Source organism: Nyctereutes procyonoides, unplaced genomic scaffold (genome assembly GCF_905146905.1).
Source record: "Nyctereutes procyonoides isolate TBG_1078 unplaced genomic scaffold, NYPRO_anot_genome, whole genome shotgun sequence".
Taxonomy (NCBI): domain Eukaryota; kingdom Metazoa; phylum Chordata; class Mammalia; order Carnivora; family Canidae; genus Nyctereutes; species Nyctereutes procyonoides.
In genome coordinates, this window is record NW_026575130.1 from 5,561,331 (window position 1) to 5,583,443 (window position 22,113).

General features: G+C 36.3%; 1 protein-coding gene across 31 annotated transcripts in view; it reads right to left on the bottom strand.

Moving 5' to 3' along the window:
- Positions 1 to 22,113, bottom strand: part of ANK2 (ankyrin 2) — a 654,899-nt gene that overhangs the window by 223,610 nt on the left and 409,176 nt on the right. For 19 of the 31 annotated variants that reach the window (XM_055342394.1, XM_055342406.1, XM_055342405.1 and 16 more), the window contains exon 1: positions 5,740 to 5,967. The exons of the other annotated variants lie outside the window; for them this stretch is intronic. In XM_055342394.1, coding sequence (XP_055198369.1) covers positions 5,740 to 5,874 — 135 coding nt within the window. In that variant the 5' untranslated portion in view covers positions 5,875 to 5,967. Of the gene's footprint in view, positions 1 to 5,739; positions 5,968 to 22,113 lie in introns of those variants that run through there. 31 annotated transcript variants of the gene reach the window in all.

Sequence of the window (22,113 nt, forward strand, 5' to 3'; positions counted from 1 at the left end):
TCTTCTTTGTTGACTGTGCTTCAGCCATGCTGTCTTTCTGTCCCTTGAACACACCCGGCATCTACTACCTCAGCTAGGCAGCATGTTCCCCCACCCCCTACATATGTTTAAAGCTTGTCTTTCCACCAAGGGAACTGTTGTTATCAATTCATCACCAGCATTTAGCACTATACCTAGCTCAATTATTGCTGACTGGCGGACTTACTACCTTTTGATTCAGCATAGTATAAAACACTAAAATGTTTTCACAATACCAGAAATCACTGCTTATAGTCTAAAATCACAGGAAAATGTATAGAATAACAAAAAAGTTGATATAAACAAGATAAAATTCTTCACTAAAATCAGAAAAATTGTTAAAATAAATGAAACAAGAAAACAAAAATCTCTGAGAATCAGCTTACAAAAAGTGAAGAATGTAACAGCTCAATAGGCAGCTAGGACAGGTAACCTAAGTAATATTTGTGATGAAGAATCACATTTATGGTTTTGCTTTTGGGACAAAGCAAATTAATCTGACATGGCAAAGAAACTACAATTAAAAATACACAATCTGTAGCGCAAGAAAAATAGAGAGTACATTTGGGCTAATACACAAATCTATAAATGATGCCATAATAAAAATACAAGCCAAGAAGAATATGAGATGAAGGTATATTCTCAATGTTCTTCTGGATTGCACTTTACCAAAGCATGATCAAGAAGCTGTATCTCTGGAGCCTACTTGGAGTCTTTTACCTTGTAATATGTATACCATTTGTCTGCATAAATGAAAATGAAAAGATATCTGAGAGATGGTGCAGTTTTCCCTCTTGAGATCAATAAAAAAAATATAGAACCATTACTAGTACTTATTCTGAATAAGAATTTAAAAACAGATTAACTTTGTTTGTGACTCCTTCCTGCCCCTCATGCTTCCTCTTTACGGAACTGTCAAACCGTTTGTGATACTACTGTATCTTCATCCAAAGAAAATTAAAACACTAATCCAAAAAGTTAAAGGTACTGCTATGTTTATCACAGCATTATTTATAATAGCCAAAATATGACAGCAATCCAGCGTCCATTGGTAGGTGAATGGATAAAGAAGATGTACAATAGATAGACAGATCTTTATATATAATGGAATATTACACAGCCATAAAAAAGATGATATCTTGCCACTTGTGACCACATGGATGGACCTAGAGGGTATTATGCTAAGTGAAGTAAGTCAGACTGAGAAAGACAAATACCATATGATTTCACTTACATGTGGAATCTAAAAAAACAGAACAAAAGACTAAATGAAAAACAGAAGCAGAATTATAAATACAGAGAACAAACGGATGGTTGCCAGATGAGAGGAGTGTGGAAAGATGAGCAAAATGGGTGAAGGAGAGTAGCAGATACAGGTTTCCACTGTGAAATGAATAAGCAACAGGAATAAAAGGTGCAATATAGGGAATATAGGCAATGGCACTGCAATAGCTTTGTCTAGTGACAGATGGCAGGTATCCTTATGGAGAGCATAGCATAACACAGAGTTGAATCATTATGTTGTATGCCTGAAATTAATATGATATTGTGTGCCAATTATATTCAAATTTATAAAAATTGAAAAAAAAAAAAAACTCACAACCTAACCATGATAATAACTGATTCTCAAGTCTTTTCAGGTCTAATGGAAGAGGCAACCACATTTTAAGGAAAATCCTGACATATGTCAGGAACCTAACATCTTCATTAGGAAGGCAGATATTTTCTCAGTGGATTTGGAATGAGGTCTCTCTGGTAGTAATGTTCTCTTGACCCTAAAGTTTAAGTGAAAGGAAGGATGCTAAAAAAAAAAAAAAAAAAAAAAGAGGGCAGCCCTGGTGGCACAGCGGTTTGGCGCAGCCTGCAGCCCAGGGCGTGATCTTGGAGACCCTGAATCGAGTCCCACGTCAGGCTCTCTGCATGGAGCCTGCTTCTCCCTCTGCCTGTGTCTCTGCTTCTCTCTCTCTCTCTGTGTGTCTCTATGAATAAATAATAAAAAAATCTTAAAAAAAAAAAAAAAAAGAGGGATCCCTGGGTGGCGCAGTGGTTTGGCGCCTGCCTTTGGCCCAGGGCACGATCCTGGAGACCCGGGATCGAATCCCACGTCGGGCTCCCAGTGCATGGAGCCTGCTTCTCCCTCTGCCTGTGTCTCTGCCTCTCTCTCTCTCTGTGTGTGACTATCATAAATAAATAAAAATTAAAAAAAAAAAAGAAAGGAAGGATGCTCACAAGCGTTGGGAGAACTCATAACAAATGAATAAGAGTCCAATGCAGCTTATATCTGCAGTTGGTGGTCGGAATCTGCCCAGAAGTTTTGCCTACTCTTTATCTCCATGCAAATACATCCCTGCTACTAGAGTCTTCACTGCACTAAAAAGTGAAAAACAGAAATTGTAACTAGAGTTTGAAATTTATATCTGAATTGCTCTTCAAGTAATTAGAAAAAGTTACAGCATACTCATAAATGTCTACCAGTCTCAACACAATCTTCTAAAACAGTATTATTGTATCTTTGTTAACAGAATGGGAACTTCTGGTGGTCTTAACTGGTATCTTTACAAATGAGAAAAACAGTAACGAAATTAATATTTAGAAATTGAAAAGTTAGCAATTGAATAGTAATAGAAAAACTTCATAATTGTTCAAATACAGCCAGATCTATTTGTTTACCATAGCCCATGGCTGCTTTCACTCTACAACAACAGAGAGAAGTAGCTGCCACAGAGACCAGGTAGCTTGCAACGTCTATAATGTTCACTCTCTAGTTCTTTACAGAAAAAGTTAGCTGACCTTTGCTTTGGAATTCAAACATTAATTTGTATATATGTTAGGAAAATAACATATTTGTCCAGTTAAAGAATTTTTTAATATTTGTGGCATATTAGCTGTTCATCTTTTTCAATATAATTTTTTTAAAGTTGCTTTAAAACTTAGAAAATTATCATATTCCCAAAATAATACTTAGTTTTCTATTTTTTAGTGTAATTTCTGTGTTTTGCTGCATAATACATCTGGAAATTATTCTGGACTGATTTTATATTTTTTATAAAAAAACATAAGCTTTTAAGTGGAATTGCAAATATAGACATACAATAACATTATTCAGGAGGAAATTATTTTTGGTTCCTTACTTCCAACACAATTCCTGATAACTAATTTATTCCTTATTACTATACTTATTACTATACTTACCTACACAAATAAATGTCAGAATATTCAAAATCCTAAGTAAAACTTATAGAAAAGAATGCAGTGTTAATTTATATAAAACCCAGCAGTTTTAGTATCTCAAAATTACATTTTCCCATAGGGTTAATTCTGATTACAAAAAAAATTGGAAAATTCATTTATTTAAAATATTTGGCCTAATAGTAAAATAAATTATCTAAAACATTTCTAAGTTTATAACTATGATAAAAGAGTCAAGTACTTCTGTCTTCCTTCCCCAAAAAATAATACTATACAAATATAAGTTAGGTTAATAACTACTTTGTTATTATCAACTGCTTATCATTATTTGCAACAAGCATGAAGGATAGAAATTCACTAAGGAATATATTTATCTTGTCACTTGTCACTTGTTAGGGAGTGAGTGACTTCAGACTTATAGTACACACTTAACAGTAAAGAAAGAGGATAGAGTTCTTAAGTTTGAAAAACTTCAGCAAGATAGAACCACATATGTAGCTTAAGTCATCCTTGGTATTAAGAATTATTATTATTATTATTATTATTATTATTATTATTATTACTATGGCCCACAGTCAAAGTCTACTCTACTATTCTGAATAGAATATCACTTGGGAAAGTACACAACAGGTGCATTTCATCCTGTACCATAACTTTCCAAGTCCCAGCAATTATTATATGCTACCATCTATAAAATCTTTGGCAGAAGTGTTTATTCAATAATTGGCAGGTTATAAATGTTACTTAATTCAGAGAAATCAAATTGTAATTTATTTTTTAAATCAACTCATATTTTTCAGGATCAGGATCTATGTTAGTAGGGAATAGAAGAATTTTAGCGAAGGAATGATACTGCTGGTGATTATTTCTTCAAAAACATTTTTAATTGTTTTCTGAACTCAGAAGTTTGGGGTGAACTTCTCATTCCGGCCCTTGAACCTCAAAAGCAGGTTGACACTTGCTCTTTGTTTACCTCTATTTAATTTTTAAAGCACCTTTATTTTCATGCATTGCATTTTTCTTAATGATGTTTAAAAGGTGAAAATATAACTGAAAAATATGGAAGGAATTATTAACTAACATTTGAAAGAATGGTTTCTAAATTAATTTTAACATCTTCATAGAAACTAGCTTTTAAACAAGGCATTCACTTCTTAGGGAATATATTTACATGCTGCAATTAAGCAAGCATATAGAGTTAATAAAGTCACCAAAAAAGTTGACCGTTTTTTGCCACCTCAGTTCAGAAATTGCACTAGAAGCAGCCACTTAGAAATCCGTAGTGACTCCTGGTGGGTGTGGGTAATTTAAACCACAACCCAGAAGGAGAAACCTCAGCTGCGTGGTTGTTAGGGCAGGTGCTCTTCCCCACCCCCACCCCCTACCCTCAGGGGTCTGCCTGCCTCCCCACCTTGCTGTTGATTCTCCTGAATTCCATTCTCATTCCCTAAAGCACTGTCCTCTTTCTCACTACAGGGCTGACAAAATTTCTTTTCACTTCTGCTAACTGCAAACACTGCCTCTGCACGTTGTTTTTATTGATAAGTTCTTAGTTTCTGTTTCAGTTTCGCTGGGGCCTGACAGAATGTCAGTGCTGGGGAATTATGAGATTCATTGAAGTCAGGGTAACAGCCAGAGAGCACCTCAGAATCCGCACCTACTTGTTCTCACCCCTGGAAATAGCAGGTTCCACATACCGAATGGGGTACAACCCCTTTGTTTCTTTTACTCAGAAATCCTACATATCATAGTCTCATGGTTTCACTCTGAAATAAATAACTTGCAATAAGACCAAATTCCTGGGTCTGACAGATCAAAGATAAACTCTATTCTCCAGCAAATTTGAAAACCAAAATATCTCAGAAAGAGATTTTTGGCCCTGTCCACCAAAAATCACAATAGGCCTTTGTAACCATTTTAAAGAACATATCATGACTATGAATTATTAAAACCTGAAAGCCAACTTAAATATTTGATTGCTCAACTTTTAAGCCTCTGCACATATTAGCATCATAATTAGAATGGTATTTAAAGGCCTTTTCACTGAAGTTGGTCAAATATTAGAAGTAAAATGCCTTTATAGGCTGCAACTGGGATTCAAAGTTAGCATGTGCTTAAAAAAATGCCCTGTGACCTAATGGAAAATGAACTATATGTGAATATATAAATAGGCAGAAGAATCTGACAGCCTGAATGTAAGTGAATCTCTGCAGTATGGCTGTAAGTCATCCTATAATAAGATATATGTTCAGCTTTGCGCAAAATTTCACATTAAAAAGACAGCATCACCGCTTATTCCCAAATGTCAATTCACAGCTAAAGCCAACTCAGGAGGTACAAACATGTGACACTGCATGGCACGGAAAGGAGACAACAGCATGCCACCGAACCGGAGGCAGCTGGGTATTTTGATCACATTGGTTTTATTCTGTCAACTTCCTTCCAGGAAGCTTAGAGGTGGACCAATGAGCTCCACTGTTGATTGTTATGCCACCATCCTCCCCTCCTTCTCGTTTGTGGCTCAGAACTTACCCACACCCCAAGTTCTTTGGTGTCCTCGCTGTTACAGCCATAGTAGTCTGGGGTTTTATCCAATTCCTGCATGTGTCCTTGTGCTCTTACACTCTTATCCGCATGACAAGATGGGCAGAGAGCTGCATTACCCATCTCAGTTCTACAGTTCCCGCTGTCACTGGGCCTGTGCTTGCCCTCTGTGCTCTGTCCGGGGCTCCCAGGGGGACACTACTGTGGACAATTCATCCAGGCGATCCTTGGCTCCTCTGCTCGATTCCCCTACACGCCCCTCATGGCTTGCTGGTGTCAGAGAGAACTCAAAACCCCAGCAACTGCAGGCTGCATTTGGTGACCATTTCCAATTCAGGCTCTGCCGGTCTATTTTTACACCTACCAGGCCAGCTATGCATGTCAATGGAGTGAGGGGGGTGAGCTGAGACCGAGCAGGGGAGGGGGTGGTGGTGTTTTGTTTTTCACCATGAGAGCAGCCAACTCTACACATGGACTTAAGTTCCTGCTGAGTAAAATATCTCTACATAGAGAATTTTTGCATTACTCAGTGAATGCCTTTGAATCCTTTGACATTCCCCCTCTGTTTCTACTCACACAGAACACCAAATCTGCTAATGATCTCGCTTTACCAGCATAATAGGCAGAAGTTATTTGCGTAATTGTTTAAACCAAGAGGCATCCACTCAGCTTACATACATCATCTTTTTCATGATCATTTACAGAAAACAACTGGCCATCCTTTCAGCATTTAAAATTCATCAGAAACACATCCATCAAAATGGCTCATTTTACAATGGTAGGGATGTTCCGAATTTTACAAAGTATCTACACTTTTCCTTTATTCATGATCGTGCCACAGTAGAGCAAACATTTTTGCCTTACTTATAGTTCTTTTTAATTTTTAATATTTTAAAAATGTTTCCCCCAGCTTTACAAAAAATAATTGAGAATGGCTTTCAAAAACATCCATAGTATCTCTGAAACCATACTACAGATTTTTGAAAGTTGTTTCGCACTGAGATAAGCACAGCAAATGCACCATAGATTTATGAACCCAATTATGATAAACATCAAAACTTTTAGACTATTATTGAATAAATTTCATTTCCTCCATTAAAGTTTCCTCCAAAACTTTATGTATATAATATTTTACTATTAGTCCTATCCTTCCTCATTTGATACTTGCTTTCTCTTTTCATATCTTCAAAATAGGCTTGAAACTACTCAATGGCAGGATGAAGTTAGATTTTTGTATCACCTACCCACATTGTATATTAAGTATTAAATGTTAAAGAAATCTACTGAATTGAAAGCAACCACTTGGGGAAAAAATGATATGAAAGATATTAAGAAATTAACTACAGTTTATTGATAGAATAAAACTCATCTTTCTGACTTGCCATTTTTTAAACTAAAAATGCCAGTCATTATAATTATTTATTTAAATTAAAAACAGCATTTCTGGGCAGCCCCGGTGGCTCAGCGGTTTAGCGCCGCCTTCAGCCCAGGGCGTGATCCTGGAGTCTGGGGATTGAGTCCCGCTTCGGGCTCCCTGCGTGGAGCCTGCTTCTCCCTCTGCCTGTGTCTCTGCCTCTCTCTCTCTCTCCCTCTCTGAATAATAATAAATCTTTAAAACAAAAACAGTATTCTAGAAATAGTCTATCACTCTATATTGCTGTTCAAACCCTTACAAGCTTAAATCCAAGAATGGCAGTTTTGGATGGTTGATTCTTATAACCCCATGCTGGGATATGTTTTGTTTTGTTTTGTTTTGTTTTGTTCTGTTTCATCAATCTTGTTTGAATAGCTCTTTATCCCATAATTTATGAACCTAGATTATATTATTTATTAGAAAGATCCTTAACCTTACATTCCAATTTCTGAGAGGCACCATCAATATTCAGTGAAATCTTTTTTATCTTTCAGCTATAGGTGATGACATATTTTAAAAGCTTTTTTTAATTTATTGACTGACCCACTAATATTATGATAAAAAGGGGGGCATAATTTCTCCATTCATGTGAAAGACCGGTGTAATCTAAACATTCTAAATGTTAAAGGATTAATGAGGATTAAGGAGTGCACTTGTGATGAACACCGGTGATGTATGAAAGTGCGGAATCACTATATTGCACACCTGAAACTAATATATACTGTAGGTTAACCAACTGGAATTTAAATAAAAACGTAGAAAAAAACTAGAGGAAAATATTAAAGCTTTAGGTAAAAGTGTTCATAAAAATCAAACTTTAATATTAGTAACAAGATCAGACTGGTAGCTGAGATGCACCAAGCAAAACCTTTTGTGTTGCTCAAATTATTTTTATAAAGACTAATGATTTATCATAACATGGTCATTTCTCATCAAATGTTACACATACTTGAACGATATACCGTAGAAATTAAGTAAGCAATGTTGTATAATAATGAGTTTGCAAACTCTTCCAAAAAGATGTGTTTTACAATTTTCCTATCTTCTGTCTAAAGTTCTTCACACTTTTAGTGCCGCACAAAGTCTTATAACAGATGCTTCATCTTGGGTATACATCAACTATTTTATTCAGAATGTAAGCCAAGATTTTACTAGCTGTTAAAAGTACACTTTCCTCTGTCTCCTGGAATCAGTTAGTTGACTACTTTTAAAACATAAAAATTTAATATTCAACAATCTTTTTTTTTTAAAGATTTAATTTATTTATTCATGAGAGACACAGGCAGAGGGAGAAGTAGGCTCCATGCAGGGAGCCCAGTGTGGGACTCAGTCCCGGGTCTCCAGGATCAGGCCCTGGGCTGAAGGTGGCGCTAAACCGCTGAGCCACCCAGGCTGCCCAATATTCAACAATCTTTTAACACAGAACCATGCAACTTAAAGCCTGGAAGCAAATCCTAAAAATTCTTTCTGGCTTCATTCCTTCATTCTAGAGTTGAGATGTGAATCCCTGCACTTACACATGTTAAAGGAATACTTACCTACTCCAGCTTAGGAAAAGATGTCCCTAGGTGCTCAATAAATAATTGTGCCATGCTCTAATAGCATGAATCGGTTCCTGGAATCTTTCTGTCTAATTAATACATTACCTATTCTACCGCTATGCCTTCAATTTTGCTTCTCCCTCAGCCAAACTTGCATCCCTCTTTCTTCACCAGTCTCTGTTCATTGGCTCTTTCAAAGGTCACCTTAAAATTCACTTTCCCCTAAAAGTCTTAATTATACCCATGTTAGTCCTTTAACTTGTTCTATCTTTTTTTTTTTTTGTTCTATCTTTTTGAATAAAGGTGGGACCACTATCAGCTATTTGCTCTTTTTACAGAATATGGCTTGCCTCTCACTGACCTTCTCACAGATGTAAAATACACACAGTAGTTTAAATGTTTGCTAAGTAAATGAATAAAAGGCAGCATATATCAGAATACAACTGATAACATCAATATTTAACTGCACTACACTGACCTTTTTACACATTAACATAACAAATTTAATACTTTTAAACATTTTTACACATGACAAATCTTTAATTTCATTTCCACATTTACAAGAAACACTCTTATTAGTCTTTGAAAAAATATTTACATTGTTTGGGGTGAATTTTCCTGGAAAAGAATTTGTAGTGCTTTGTTCCAAAAGAAAAAAAAAATGTTTATAAAGTACACTGAGAACATAAACCAAAAAAGAAATATGTTGACAACACTTATACTCTTTTTTTTTTTTAATTTTTTTTTATTTATTTATGATAGACACAGAGAGAGAGAGAGGCAGAGACACAGGCAGAGGGAGAAGCAGGCTCCATGCACCGGGAGCCCGATGTGGGATTCGATCCCTGGTCTCCAGGATCGCGCCCTGGGCCAAAGGCAGGCGCCAAACCGCTGCGCCACCCAGGGATCCCCACTTATACTCTTTTTAAATGACTATTACTTTTCTACCCTTCTCTCCTCTCTTCATCAGAGGGAAATCTTCTCATTCTTTCTCTAATAGAAAAAAGTCCTACTTACTGAATACAGTAACATCCATGCTTTTTATCATTAGAGCTGCCCAAAATATGCTTCACGGTGGTACCAAAATCTCACGACTAAAGTTTAGTGCCTAAACAAGTATGGGCAAAAGAAAGGCAAATATACACTGCTAGTGCTCCTATGATTGCTAAAATTTCCTATTTTCTGGCAAAACAGATTTAAATTATCAATCTGGAAGATATAGCTGTGAAAACAGAACTTTCAATGAACAGCTTCATACGTGATCACTCCAGACTTTGCCAATTCTGCTTTCTGTATAATCAAAAAAAGGGTGAGGACTTTGCAAAAAAAGAGCATTACTTCAGAGGTTAAAATTTTGCTAGTTCTAGGGGCATCTGGGTGGCTCAGTTGGTTGAGCGTCCAACTCTTGGTTTTGGCTCAGGTCATGATCTCATGGGTCAAGATATCAAGCCCCTCATCGGCTCTGCACTCAGTGGGAAGTCTGCCTGAAAACTCTCTCTCCTGCCCCATCCCCCCCTCATGCATTTGCACACAGTCTCTCAAATAAATAAGTCTCTAAAAACAATATATTGCTAGTTCTATTTCCAAGTGGTTAACTTAAGTCAGACTTGTCACGAAAGTTTGGATGATATGATGACCTATATATCTAACATTTTGCCAACTAGAAGGTAAGGTTAGCGAATACTGTGTAATACTCATGCCTTAATAATGCACTCGTAGACTGTTAGGATCTCTGTGGACATGTGACAAGGGATATGCTTTCTGCCAGGGCAGAACAATGTCACCACTGTTTCTCAAAAATGCTTCAAAGTCATTAGGGCAAATTACTCAGAAAGCAAATATTTGCATGTTTGGCCACACTTAGAGCAGGATACTTGAATTTGGTGCATGATTTAGAATGTGAAATTCAAAGCCCCTATGATGTGACATATTTGCAATCTCCTTCTTAAATTTCCAGGCAATTTTACTGTTATTATTTCATCTTTATTGCTGTGGCTCAAATCCATCAAAAGAGAAAAGCGATTAAGGACTGAGAACAAAGGCCAGCTTCTCAGCTGTAATCTTCCCAAAGTAGCTACTAAAGTCCCTATGACAGCAAAGCTGAAAACCATCCACTGCAGTTTTAAATTTCACCTTTTAAATAACAAGCAATGATTACAGAACCATCAGGAAACTAACACCTTGGAGAAGAAATAACTATCAGTTCCTCCAATTTAATCTAAAGAAATCACAGCTCCTGCAGAGGAATGAAAAGGCCTCTCAGCTAAAAATAATCCCAGATTTTGCTTCTATCACTAATTTACCTGCATGAATTTGTGTAACCTTTATCAAATCTGGGCTTTAGTTCTCTCTTTTTTAAGATAAGGGGTTCAGACTAGATGATTGCTAGATCCCTTCCAGCTCTGAGGCTCTTTACTTCCACACAACAGCACTTGTTTACATTTGAACATATACCTCACAGGTGGTAGTTGAAGCTGACCATCCATTTAGTTGGCTAGCATGAGAAAAAAAAGAAAGAAAACAAGAACTCAATATCTAGCATCCCGGTTCTATGAGTTGACTGCGTTCAGTGGCTATTCCATGGGACACTCACACAATTTCACTCTGTCGGTATTTAGGGGTTCTTTTCCAAAGTGAAGACCCTTTTGCTCTTGCTCCTTTCCTGAATATTAGCCCCACTGAAAAACTAGAAACATTTTGGAAAGCTCACTCTGCCAGCTTTCTATATCTCACAACTGTAAAACAACTTTCACCTGGAAATGGCCTCAGTCTTCGAATCTGATGTTGTAAGACAGGTTTATAGGATTTTGTAGGACAAGTTTTTGCAAATCAACTGCATAAAATAGTAGGGATTTTAGTCTCCCTATTTCAATTAACTTGTTCTTAAAGGGCAAGTGTTACCATATTAATAATATTGAAGAACACATTTTGCCAGGAGTCTTTAAAGTGGAAAATCTGAAAGAACATTTCACTCAGAATCATGGAATTTAATTTTTTTTTCTGTCTTGCAAGTTAAAGGGTTATTCAAGGATATATACCACAAAAATGAAAAAAGCAAAGTCCAATCTCTTAATCTAAACTATCATTACAGCACAAACTGTCCTAATATATAATAGTGTTAGCACTTTGTGCTAACAAAGTGCTTTTTTTTGCAGTTCATCATTAATATGTATAATTTATGTTACCTTTGCCAAATTCAGAAAACTGTTTAGATTATAATTCACCTCCCCCTACAAGCTTTTCCTTTTTTAAAAAACCATGCTACCCATAATTGAAAACTGATTGTTTTGGTTAAATATATTTATCTGATCAAACTAATATTTCATTACTCCTATTGTGTGCAGAATTCTCCATGCCCAATCACGGGAAACCAGGGACAAATTCTTCTAACTTTGGGAATCACTGACCTGTGGAGGAAAAAAAAACTAGAACATTTGGTGCAACAACAGAGACAGCACATTATTTTCTCCTATGTTTGGACACATTAAATATAATTTCTTTAGCTAAAAGTTAAACATGTAATGATTTTCACCAGTTGGGTCTGTTATATAATTGATCAATCAGGAAAACTGTTGCATAATTTATAGATCTACAACAGTCTCTATATTTACATGTGGCATAACTTTTTAAATTGAGGTCAGTATAAATGAGTTTTGCTCTTTATGTTGTGCACAAATTAATCAAAATGGATGTTGTCAAGCTATTTATGTGCCCACAAACATCAATTTACCAATTTAATTTTACATTCCTCCCAGCGATTATTTTCATTCCAGATTGCTGCCTCTTGACTCCTAGTATATAAAGGAGGACATTCTTTAATAAACAGTGCTAACCACTTGAGAAGTTTTCTAAAGGCTACTCCATACAATGCCCTGCACAAAGTGGGCACTCAATAAATGTCGTTGATTGACATTAAAGACACTATGAGGAAAGAAGTCTAGGGTGTCCAAAGCAAGCCTAAAGGGCCCTGTGACTTGTTCAACGCAGTCATATTGGACTGCATTTTGAAACACAACATGAAGAAAACAATTTAGCCACTGTCCACTCCTACTTTTTCTGAAGAAAAATACGTATCCACAGAATACTCAGAAAACGGTTAACTACTACAACAGGGACTCCCCAAAAGTTTTATTTGTAGAAAAAGTCAAGGATGAAAATAAAAAAGTGGGAAGCTCCATTGCAATCTCACTTTAAGAGTTACTTTCTAAAACCTAAGTCAGTACTTTCATTTACTGACATTTCTTGTAAGTTTCCATCTGTAAATTAGGGAGAGTGGAGAGAGGTAATCTGAAAAGGACGCTGTTAAGGGGATATTAAGATGAGTGAATGGTGCACAGCACAACTGTTGATCACTTAATGGGGTAAAGTCCAGTGCCCAAAGGAGCAATGTTCTTATAGGACTTAACTCTTCACAATAAGCTGACCAGTTACGCTCTATAGAATGCATGCCACAGTTGACTTATCTATCAAAATGGTTTCTCACATGCCATGGTAGTTAGACACCATGCTTGATCATTAGGACAAGATAAATAGGAGTGTTGTCCTAATGAGAATTCATAATCAACCTCTCCAAATAATGTCTTAAGCATATAAGAAACTCCACCACTAAACTCAAATAAATTATCCATGACTGAGATTAACAAATAAAAATTCATTTATCCTTTCCATAAGGATATTGTCAAATCTTATTTCACTAAGTATATGGACAGTTTTGCTTTGATGATTCACAGGCATCAATATAAAGTTTCATACATTTATATTCATAGTTTTTACATTCACCCTAAAGGTTCTAGAAAAATAGCAACTTTTCAAGAGCTTTTGGGTTATGACATACAATATGAAGACTTAAATGTTTTGATATATTTGTCATTACTGAAAAAAAAAGTCTTCAGTTTAAAACAGAGCCCAGTTCAGTGTAATCATATACTCAAATATTGTAATCTTTTGGTCTCAAAGAATTTTAAAATAATAATTTCTCAAAACAAATGCACATGTACACATCCACACACACATGCACACACATGTCATTTGAAATGAAATAGGAGACAGACATTTAAAATACACTGCCAGGTGGGGTTGCCTGGGTGGCTCAGTCCATTAAGCATTGGCTCTTGGTTTCCACTCAGGTCATGATCCCAGAGTCACAGGAGTCCCATGTCAGGCTCCAGGCTTAGCATGGAGTCAACTTGAGGTTCTCTCTCTCTCCCTTTCCCTCCCTCTCCCATTTTCTCCCCCTCTGACCCATGCACCCCCTCCCTGCTCGAATGCACACACCTCTATCTCTCTCAAACAAATCTAAAAATCTCTTAAAAAGTTAATTAATTAAATACAACTGCCAAGCTTTGATCAATAGAACAAATTCAAGTTCAAACTAAATTTCTAATACTGGTTCAAACTGGAGAAGACATAAGCATTATCAAAATTACCAATTAAACCTGATTTATTATGAGGTTGGTAACTGTTTCCTTGTACTACATAAAATGTTAAATTAAGACGTTTCTGTGATTGTAAAATATGGTATTATTGGGTTTTTTTTAAAGGGGTGCCTGGGTGGCTCAGGTGGTTAAGCATCTTCCTTCGGCTCAGGTCATGATCCCAGGGTCCTGGGATCAAGCCCCGCATCAGCTCCCTGCTCAGAGGGGAGTCTGCTTCTCCCTCTCCCTCTGCCCATCCCCCCACCACCTTGTTCATGCTTGCTCTGTCACTCTCTCAAATAAATAAATAAAATCTTTTAAAAATAATAATAATAATAAATAAAAACTACATGTTGAGTGTGCATTCAATCAAGAACTCAATTAACTACAATTATAGAATGATAGACTAAATTCAATTTATTTCAAAGGCTGAGAAAACTTAGAACACCAAAAATAATCTGAATTTCATTGTCCAATTGATATTTTATTTGGGTTCCATTTCAAGATCTCTCTAGAGAAAATTTGTTCTATGCATCTTAAAGTATAAATAACTGTTTATAATCCTTTACCTATTATGCATACTGGAATAAACATCCTGATTATACATCATTTGTTCCCCCTGGATATTGGGAAATTTTTTGGTAAAGTTTTTAATTATGTCCTACTTTTTTTGGAAGATGGAATAATTTTACAGGCATCAAAAACCCTTCAAATACAAAAATTAAAATATTATAAAATCGATATCATTAATGCAATTCTTCTAAAATTGTATCATTGTGGTCTTATGTCTGCTGAGCTACAATGTTATTGCCCATATGTTGTGAAGAATGAATTCCTGGCAGAGCACTGCCAGCTGCCACTTTTAACTCTAGTATTCCAATCTATATAATAATGAGCTACAGTAAATAGACTCTTATGCTATTTGTATGCATTAAATCATTAGAGTCATAAGTTTATAAATCATGCTATGAAGTCAGAATATGATTTATCTTCTTTGCAGAATGATAAGAAAGAATTAAAGAAGGAGAAGGAAGGTAGGAGAAAGATTGTAAATATGATACAAAAATACAGATCTATCTCTAAAACTTAAGAAGGGCTTTTTCTTTAAGAGTAGTATTTTTATAATACGTTTTTCTTTTTTACTAGTTCTTTAGAGCTAGTATTTAAATATTCTCGGGGCTTTCCTTGGTCAATAAAGAAATCTCTCCCCTAAGCCAGTGTTCTCCTTAAACCTGCTCCTGGCCCTGCCTTCTCTGGCTCAACTGACCAGCACCCCTATACTCTTTGCTGCTCAAGTTGGAAATGTTAATGTTTTTGACATTCCCTTTTCTACACATCTAGGCCTGAGGAATCTGCTTTTTTTTTTTTTTCCCCATCCCATAGCCACTATTTTAGGTCAGGAATTCATCATTTCCTGACTGAATTACTGTAAATGTCTCCTAAATAGTTTCCTGCTTCTAGCCTTGCTCTATTCCAATCCATTCCCCCACGCAATAACCAGAGCAAGCTTTCCAAAGCTCACATCTATTCAGGACACATCCTATAATCTCCATGAAAAAAGGCAAAACCTTTAATGTGCTATAGAGTCGTCATCTGGTCCTCCTCCTCCATTTCATCTTTGCCTTTTCTCTCATAATTTCTTCTGGACTTTTATAAACCACGAATCCTCCATCTGGATCACCTCCCTCCCTCTCTCTATATTTACAAGACTTCTTTTGGAATCCTTCCTGGCCAACAAGATTAAGGGCCAATTGTAAGTATAGAGCCAGCACAGTGATCGCTACCCTGCACTGTAATCCTCTTTTTACATGCTTGTCTTCTTCACTAGACTATGAGCTCATGATGGACAAACATTATATTTTATTTGTTCCTAGAACTTCTGACAGTGCCTCTAATATAGCAGAAACTCATAATTGATTACGAGTAAATAAACAAAAAAATCTTGCTTATGCATTTAAAATATGATTGGTTTTCACAAACATTTATTTCATTCATCCCATAAATATTTGTTCAGCACTCTACGCCAGGCCAGAACATGTCACTTAAATAAAAAGAGGCAAGTGGGCAATATTTCTGATGTACACATAAATTCTTCAATGAATCTCTGGGAATGACAATCTGCAGCAATCTATTCAATTACCAGTAAATGCCCCTTTGTTTGCTCATATTACTATTCAGTCAACACTTGTTATCTTTTCAGATGTTTGATTTTGTCATGAAGCAGACTACTCACTGAACCTACTCAAAAGCATATTATTGCAAATGGCCTCAAGAGCAACAGTGACCACAAGCCAAAAGATGGTTTACTAAGTAAGGATAAGACTAATGATCACAATAGTATATATTGTGGATATTTCGGCCATACCTAATACCTAAGCAGAGTAATCAGTGCTAATGCCAGAGAAATACCCCTATAATTCACTAGAGGTCCAATAGATTACTCTTACAGACAGTCTACACACACACACACACACACACACACACACCCTTCCATTACTGGTTTGGCCATCATGGGCCTCTAGGGTATTATGTGTGATGGGAACCTCTTTTCATTCCATTTTTTACAAATATAGAGCTGCTCTGTGTTCTTTCATGATTGGCTCCCATTTTTACTAGTGATGATGGGTCATCCATAGATCCCTGTCCTTACTGTCACATCTTTTTTTAAAGATTTTATTTATTTATGAGAGAGAGAGAGAGAGAGAGAGAGAGAGAGAGAGAAGGAGGCAAAGGCAGGGAGAAGCAGGCTCCCCATGGAGCTGGGAGCCTGATGCGGAGCTTGATCCCAGGACCCTGGGATCATGATCTGACGGTAAGGCAGACATGTAACCGACTGAGCCACCCAGGTGCCCCATTACTGTCTATCTAATCGTCTTTACAGTCCTCACTTTCTTTTGGCCATGACCTTCTCTGACATTCTTTCTTATCTATAATGATCAATTATTTCTCCTTCTCTCCACTATTTTTCTTTATTTCTTCATATATACCTTTACTTCTAACATGTTTTACTTTCAATGCAAAACACCTTTTGTAGGCAATAACCAATAATCTAGCAAATTCATAAATGCAAGAATACCTCACAGTTATCATCCTATGGCAAGTAGTCATAGAAAAGACATGCATTTCCTGGTTTTTTTTTTTCCATGATAAACAACCAATCAAAGTGCTCAAGTGGAACTCCCCAATCTTTGCCACTATTAGACATCAGTAATTCAGATATATGTTAACTGCAGTAAAGGTGCATCTTGAAGAAAGAAGCACCATAAAAATTCAAAGTCTTGCCTTCTTTTATGACAACCTAATGTTTAAAATTAGAATTTCCAATTTTTAACTCCCCATGACAATATCATTTATTTCTGACTTCATATTTTGATAACTCGTTAAACTATATGGCAAAGGTCTAATCAAGTTTTGCCAAATTTTATTACACACATAGGTCACATTATATTTGATCAAGAAGTATGTCATGACAATTTAATTTTATACTAAATTCTTTCTAAAAAAGAATCATCAATAAGAGTAAACGCAGTTTCCATTAACCACTGACATTTTAAAATGTCAGTTTTACTGAAATATTTTGTTTCTATTTTGGTAACATTCAATTTTAGCTGCTTTGTTTTATAACCTGATATAGTTCAGTTATTATTATCCCACACTAACATAAGGGAAGAAGGATCTTTCTGTGTTATAAAGGCATCATACAAACCCTTGGCCTCATGGTCCCACAGAGTGGAAATGGCATTTCAAGACTTTTATGCGCTACCTTTTTGTGTCTGTAGCCAGCAGTAGTACCCCAGTAGCCTTCTTTTTCCACTTTGTTATGTATTTATGTCCTTGGGGTCTGTCTGTGGTTTCAGTGAAAAAATTGACTTTCAGGAAATTTTAGTGCTTCTATCTTTATTTTGATAAACTAACTTCGTATTAATCATTTGAATTTTGGGTCTGTGAAACCTACTTCATCTGTCCCCCATTTTTTTTTAAATTTTTATTTATTTATGATAGGCACACAGTGAGAGAGAGGCAGAGACATAGGCAGAGGGAGAAGCAGGCTCCATGCACCGGGAGCCCGACGTGGGATTCGATCCCAGGTCCCCAGGATCGTGCCCTGGGCCAAAGACAGGCGCTAAACCGCTGTGCCACCCAGGGATCCCTGTCCCCCATTCTTATAAGAGATTCCTGTTGAAGACCTCTAGGACTTAGACATCTTCTTTGATACTATTCCAATCGTCAGTGATGCAGGTAGTACAGATGGTTTGATCACTTGATAATTCAACCATTGTGTCTTCCCATAATCTTATTATTGGAGACCCTGTCACCGTGTAAACCACATTAAAACTCTTAAGAGGCTCCCCCTATCCTGTTTGCTTTGTTCCTTGAAATGTTAGAAATATTTTTGTGTATAATTTGATCCCATGCCTGGCATACTCTGCTGGCCCCAGTGTCTGCAGCTAGACTTATACTAAACCCAGATCCCAAATGCCCTCATGGACTGTGTCTGGTAGAGACAGTACCACCATATATCAGGTTATACTTGCAAAGTACAAAGTTGCTCTGTGGAACGATTCTACACTTCAAATTGCAATACTTTTTAACTTATGAAATTTGTTTTCAATTTCACATATTTCAGAAAAGGATCCATCCCTTTGTTAAACCTTATTAAAATGTTCATTCCCTGAAGTACATTTGAAGTACATACTATAGTAAAACGGAAACACCATAACTTCAATATATTGAAAATTCAGAGGAAAAAAAGTAAAGAGAGAGATTATCAAAATACATATAAAAATAAAATTTTGAGAATTATAGATATATATGTATATACATGCATGCATACATATATACATAACATCATACCTTAAAAACAGAACTCCAAGCATGGCTTTTCTCAAGTCAGAACCTACTTTGGATAGCTCAGTCATTAGGCATCTACCTTCGGCTCAGATCATGATCCTGGGGTCCTGGGATTGAGTGCCACATTGGGCTCTGCTCTACGGGGAACCTACTTCTTCCTCTCCCTCTGCCTGCCACTCACCCTGCTTTGCTCTCTCTCTCTCTGTCAAATAAATAAAATAAAATCTTTAAAGAAAAAGAACCTACTTTGAGATGAGCTAATTAGAAAAACAACAACAATCCTCTAATGGAATGGTATTAGAGTTTATGGTCTGATAGTTGTGATATCTCAGAATAGTATTCTATTTTTTCTTTTATATGGTAGAGACATTTTCCTAGTCAACTTTACTACCCTGTGAGGTCAAATTCTTGACCTATTTACTCCATGGTATTAAATGATAATTGAGCTCAAAAAGGAAAGAGAAGGGGAAAAAAAAAGAAAAAGCCTTTGAACCTTTAAAGCTTTTGTCTATACATTTCACTCTTATATCTTGCCCGGATGTGTTTTTATCCCTGAATCATCCATGAAAATCTGTGTGGTTTCACACAGAGAAAAACTACTTCTTCAGTAAATGTGGAATCACAAAGATTCCATTTAACTCCACTATGCTTTGGTGTGCAGGAATGTTAGAAGGTTTTAAACTTAGTTACAATATACTGCTTGTTGGAACAGAAGTTTGTCTTTGGTGCTCTGTTCTACAGGTTTCTCTCCACTGGAGAGTCTGCAAAATACTCTGACATGGCACAATCACGTAACCAGTCTTTAAAGTCTAAATGACCATCATACTTCAATGCCTTGCTTTTTATTCCTTTTGCATTGCAAGGATGGACATGCCTTTTAGCGGCTTTCAAAAGGAAGAAACCTCCATATGTCAGAGGAAGGATTCTTCAAAGGTTTTATAGATCAATGGAACACTGATCCATATGAGAAAGAATAGAATCTAGATGTCAGCAATGTAACCTACATCTACATAACCTGTATATGTGAGTCACTGGCATATAGACACCTCATCACAGGAGCTTGAGCAACATCCATCCAAACAAAGCAGAAGGAGAACAAGGACAGTTACTGAGTTGAACCTGCTTTAGGGCACCTACATAGGCCACTAATAGGTACTGAGTGTGAACAAGAATCAAGGCTAGGGAAAAAACCATGCAATAGGAGTGATGAGAGGATGTTGCCAGCCTGATGTAGTAGCCTTCACATACTCCAGAGGAATATTTCAAGTCCTACAAAGATGAGAAAACTTGTATTGAAAATAGTAAATATTCATAGTATATAATTAAAGGGTTTTTTAGAGTCTTTAAACATTAGTGTCACTTTTACGTGCAAACATAGTGAATTAACATTTAAATATTACTGGTACAGGGATGCCTGGGTGGCTCAGCGGTTGAGTGTCTGCTTTGGGCTCAGGGTGTGATCTTGGGTCCAGGGATCGAGTCCTGCATAGGACTCCCTGCAAGGAGCCTGCTTCACCCTCTGTCTATGTCTCTGCCCCTGTGTCTCTCGTGAATAAACAAATAAGTAAATACAATAAATAAATAAATAAATAAATAAATAAATAAATATTACTGGTACAAAGAAAGATAAAATATATTTGTCCAGAAAATTCTTTTGTCCTATCTTTTGTAATGTCTTGAATTTCCTTGTTAATATACGTAAATGAGAATAGCTGATCACAAGAAATTAAAAGTTCTAGTTATGTCATTCTTTAACAAGTGTTTATGCTTGGTATCGTCTACAAGATGCCCAAACAGCATTTGCTTTCTAGGTTTGATTCAGAAGACTAACCTGTGACAAATTTGAGTTTAAGACACAAAAACAGTAATTTGCAGTAGGGTATTTACTGTGTCTAAGGTGATGTGACATGATAGAGGAAGAAAATCAGTGGTCATTATGGTCACAGCAAGCTGGTCAAATACCATGACACAAGGGCATTAAGCTGTTCTAGGCAGGATATTGTTCTCATTTTGTGTATTACAACTTCAAAGTGCATGGCTTAGAAAAACAACTTAAAGTACCCCTGGGTAAACATGTTTAGGTATCACTATAACATACAGTACGTTACAAAGAGAACATGCATGTTATGTTAATGTAAGTACTTGTGTAGTCTCCGATCAATAGTCAAGTGTTCTTATAGCACTTAAAATATATGCTTAATTTACAATGTCATTATACACTTGATTATAACCAAGAACTTAGTGTCAAGAAGGAACCAACATTACATATCTAAATATTTTACCAAGCTAGATTAAGATAGGCAAGTGAATTACTAAAGGCAGAGAAAACAGAAGGAAAAATTTTATTGAGTTTGGCCATTAGGTAGCAAAGTTAATTAAAATGAGAAATGAAGTGCACTTTTCAGAGAGACCAGGGAGTGATACATTAGCTGTGAGAATATTATCTGTATATGGAGAACAGCTCCCTGCTCATGAAAATTATTAGAGAATCAAGTATGGTAAATAAAAGAGAAAGTTAATTCTCATGGCTAGAGTGAAAAGGGTAACTCAGTCATACATTATCCCCACTGCAACAGAAGCAGTGTATTACACAGGTTCCTGTACAAACTCATGGTATATCTTAATTCCAAGAAAGCAGCAAAGACAGCAAAGGAAACAGTCGACAAAACTGAAAGACAACCTACAGAATGGGAGAAGATATTTGCAAATGAAAGGTCAAAGAACTAATATCCAGAATCTATAAAGAATTTATCAAACTCAACACACAAGGAACAAATAATCCAATCAAGAAATGGGCAGAAGACATGAACAGACTTTTCTCCAAAGAAGACATACATATGGCCAACAGACACATGAAAAAATGTATAGACAAAAGCTTTAAATGTTCAAAGACTTTTTCTTTTTCTTTTTTTCCTTCTCTTTCCTTCTTGAGCTCAATTATCATTTAATACCATGGAGTAAATAGGTCAAGGATTTGACCTCACAGGGTAGTAAAGTTGACTAGAAAAATGTCTCATTTGGCATCAGAGAAATACAAATCAAAACCACCATGAGATTACCACCTTACATCAGTCACAATGGCTAAAATGAACAAATCAGGAAATGACAAGTGTTGGTGAGGATGCAGAGAAAGGGAAACTCT